This window comes from Rutidosis leptorrhynchoides, chromosome 7, assembly GCF_046630445.1.
Source record: "Rutidosis leptorrhynchoides isolate AG116_Rl617_1_P2 chromosome 7, CSIRO_AGI_Rlap_v1, whole genome shotgun sequence".
Classification (NCBI taxonomy): Eukaryota; Viridiplantae; Streptophyta; class Magnoliopsida; order Asterales; family Asteraceae; genus Rutidosis; species Rutidosis leptorrhynchoides.
Genome location: NC_092339.1, coordinates 42,592,184 through 42,595,555, shown reverse-complemented (window position 1 = coordinate 42,595,555; position 3,372 = coordinate 42,592,184). Strand labels below are relative to the sequence as shown.

The 3,372-nt window shown below is 31.5% G+C and overlaps 1 protein-coding gene across 1 annotated transcript; it reads left to right on the top strand.

Moving 5' to 3' along the window:
• Window positions 1-389: 389 nt before the first annotated feature.
• On the top strand, window positions 390-1,432 carry LOC139857012 (casparian strip membrane protein 1). The gene is made up of 3 exons (XM_071845720.1): window positions 390-589; window positions 990-1,113; window positions 1,217-1,432. Exons 1-3 carry the CDS (start codon window positions 390-392, stop codon window positions 1,430-1,432), a joined length of 540 nt encoding a protein of 179 aa, XP_071701821.1.
• Window positions 1,433-3,372: the final 1,940 nt, after the last annotated feature.

Sequence of the window (3,372 nt, the reverse complement as noted above, 5' to 3'; positions counted from 1 at the left end):
AATGGATAAAGAAAGAAATAGTTTTATGTCTCCGTGTCCAATCCGTGTATTAAAGTTAGCCATTAACAACTCTTACAAATCCACTAATTAATCATGTAAAGACCCAACAACTCTACCTCCCAAAACTAGCCAAACATATGCATCTCCATTTTTGGAAAGAATCATATCTGCAACAACAAAAATTGCAAGTGAGGGCAGGTTTATCAATCTACTTGCCCCAGCCTTTATCATGCATTATACATATTTTTTAAAACTTGCATTGCATGTATATATATATATATATATACACACATATAACTGATTATTTCATGCATAATTTCATCAACAATTTAAGCTTTTAATCATTTTCTTGAAATCACTAACTATTCATATTTTGTTAAACACTAAAAATGAAGGCTGGTCCATTACAACTTGGTGTTGCTCCACCAGCAAACAGAGCTATTGGCATACTGGACTTCTTCCTTAGGCTCATCGCTATCGTTGGGACCTTAGCCAGTGCAATCGCAATGGCTACAACTAACCAAACACTTCCATTTTTCTCTCAGTTTATTCGCTTCAAAGCCAAATTCAATGATCTCCCTTCCTTCACGTAAGTTCTTTTTAGTCGTCAAATTGCGCACATAATTTGTGTTTGGGCGGTGCATATACCCATTGGCGAAACTACATAGGGGCAGGGGTGGCACCCGCCCCTAGTGCATTTGAAATTTTCAGTGTTAAAATTTTGAATTTTTTTATTTTACTTCCATATTGTGTGCCCAAAGGCCTCCAGATTTTGCTCTCAACCCAAAAGGCCATGACCCAAAAGTTGTATTTTCATGGAAGAATGGAAGAAAAAAATTTACAGTGAATGTGAACGTTTTAAAAAAATTTCGCCTCCGGTAAAAAAAAATTTCTGATTCGGCCACTGCATTTAGGTAACTAATATTTATTCCAGAATAACTACCTAAAATATGTGTTTCATGTAGTAACCATTTGACTATGAAATTCAGGTTTTTTGTGGTGGCAAGTTCCATAGTGAGCGCATACCTCATCCTATCTCTAGCTTTTTCGATCCTACACATAGTGAAGTCTCGTGCCGTGAACTCGAGGGTCCTTTTGCTCTTTCTTGATACAGTGAGTCTAGAAAATTATAATCCAAATTTAATTAAAACTCGTATGAAACTTTAAAGTTTAAATCAGCATAAATTTGTTACTAACTTCATATTTGTGTATCTAGGCGGCTATGGGTTTACTAATGGCTGGTTCAGCCGCAGCAACAGCTATTGTTCAGTTGGCACACAATGGTAACACTAAGGTCAACTGGTTCTCCATTTGTCAACAGTACAACGATTTCTGCAAACGCGTTTCTGGATCTTTGATTGGGTCGTATGTTGGAGTCGTTATGTTGATTATCTTAATCTTGCTTTCTGGTGTGGCTGTTTCTCGACGTTGATTTCTTTTTTTACTTCGTTCATTGTTTCGATCTTTTTTTTTTTTTTTTTTTACCTTTTCAAATTTGTATCTTCATTTTCTTGTGCATTTGGTTTCTTGTGCATATTTTATCATCTTTCACCCATTGTGATACTTTGTAATGAAAAAGATTGCGATTCTAGGGTCAAAATTCAATAGGGTCCTATACAATATGAGTGATACTTTGTAAAAAATTTCCTACTGAATGACTATTTACTTCCATAATAATCACTAATTTTAGAAATATATGGGGTCCTATCCGTGAATTTAATGGGGTCCTATATAATTTTAGTAGTATTTTATACATAAAAAAAATTTAAGTAATGGGATCCTTTGACCCCACTCCACTCTAAGTTGAGTCGCCATTGAAAACATTGTGTAATCTTTATTATCTTGTTAATGACATTTTGTTTCTATTATATTTAATTTACTCCGCATCATTTATTTTAGCTTTATACAACTTTTCATTTTACATGAAAATTACAGTAAATAATATTATTCTTTTCCTAAATACGGAACGAAACACTGACATCACTCTTCTACTTTTTCGAGTTCAGTGTTCCTTCAAAATACTGAACTAAACTCTGAAAATGCAGTCATATATCACTCCTCGACTCCTCGACTCCTCGTACTCTCAATATCTTAGAAAGTTTGATGGTTTTGAATTGAAGCTGTGAGTTTTTTTCAATTCAGTACTCACTATGTCTCAATGGCAAAATAGCCACAATTACAGAAAAATGTGACAAATAAAGTATTACTTTAAGATTTTAAAAATGATAGTTGATGAATATAATTCATTGTTAGACAAAGAAACTTTTTTTTTTTTTTTTTTTTTAACCACCACATGATGAAGAGATGTATGCAAATTTTCAAAACCAATAGTAGCTTTATCTTTAGTTAGTATATCATGTACCTGACATACAAGCATTCAAGGTTGCAAAATTCGCTATTCGGGGATTAATCGGTCGGGACTTTGAAAAGATTAATCGGCAATTTGGGGATTAATCGGAGATTAATCGAATTGTACTGTATACATTAAAATATTAAAATTTAAAAATTATATGTGTAAATATATGTGTAAAAATAGAGAAAAATCATAAATATAAATATAAATTTTAACATAATTGTCTAAAATTATTCATTTTGCTCCAAAACTATAAATACCGATTTTGGTTACCAAATTCGATTTTAACCCATCAATTGACGTTGGCCATTTAATTAAACGGATTTTTGGAAAACGGAAGGGATTGCTCTTAAAAATGATTAATCGGAGATTAATCGGCGAGTAATCGAGTTTTTTACAACACTGCAAGCATTGATACATACACATACTTATATATAACTATATAAGTAGTACCGATTATACTAATATTTTAACTTATGAAATCTCCTAGAAGTTGCAAATCATTACTAATAATATCATTCATACAGTTATACTAACGTGTATATATATATATATATATATATATATATATATATATATATATATATATATATATATATATATATATATATATATATATATATATATATATATATATATATATATATAGAGTCTGTAGAGACCCGTCCTAAACCATAAGGACGAATACAATAACATATTGTTACATTGCGAGGTATTTGACCTCTATATGATACATTTTACAAACATTGCATTCGTTTTTAAAAGACAAACTTTCATCACATCGAAAGTTGACAGCATGCATACCATTTCATAATATATCCAACTATAATTGACTTAATAATAATCTTGATGAACTCGACGACTCAAATGCAGCGTCTTTTGAAATATGTCATGAATGACTCCAAGTAATATCTCTAATATGAGCAAATGCACAGCGGAAGATTTCTTTCATACCTGAGAATAAGCATGCTTTCAAGTGTTAACCAAAAGGTTGGTGAGTTCATTAGTTTATCATAAAC

Coding starts and splice junctions, on each gene's coding strand:
- LOC139857012 (XM_071845720.1), top strand. CDS start 390: ATGAAGGCTGGTCCATTACAACTTGGTGTTGCTCCACCAGCAAACAGA. Junction 590..989: donor AATGATCTCCCTTCCTTCAC/GTAAGTTCTTTT, acceptor TATGAAATTCAG/GTTTTTTGTGGTGGCAAGTT. Junction 1,114..1,216: donor TTTTGCTCTTTCTTGATACA/GTGAGTCTAGAA, acceptor TTGTGTATCTAG/GCGGCTATGGGTTTACTAAT.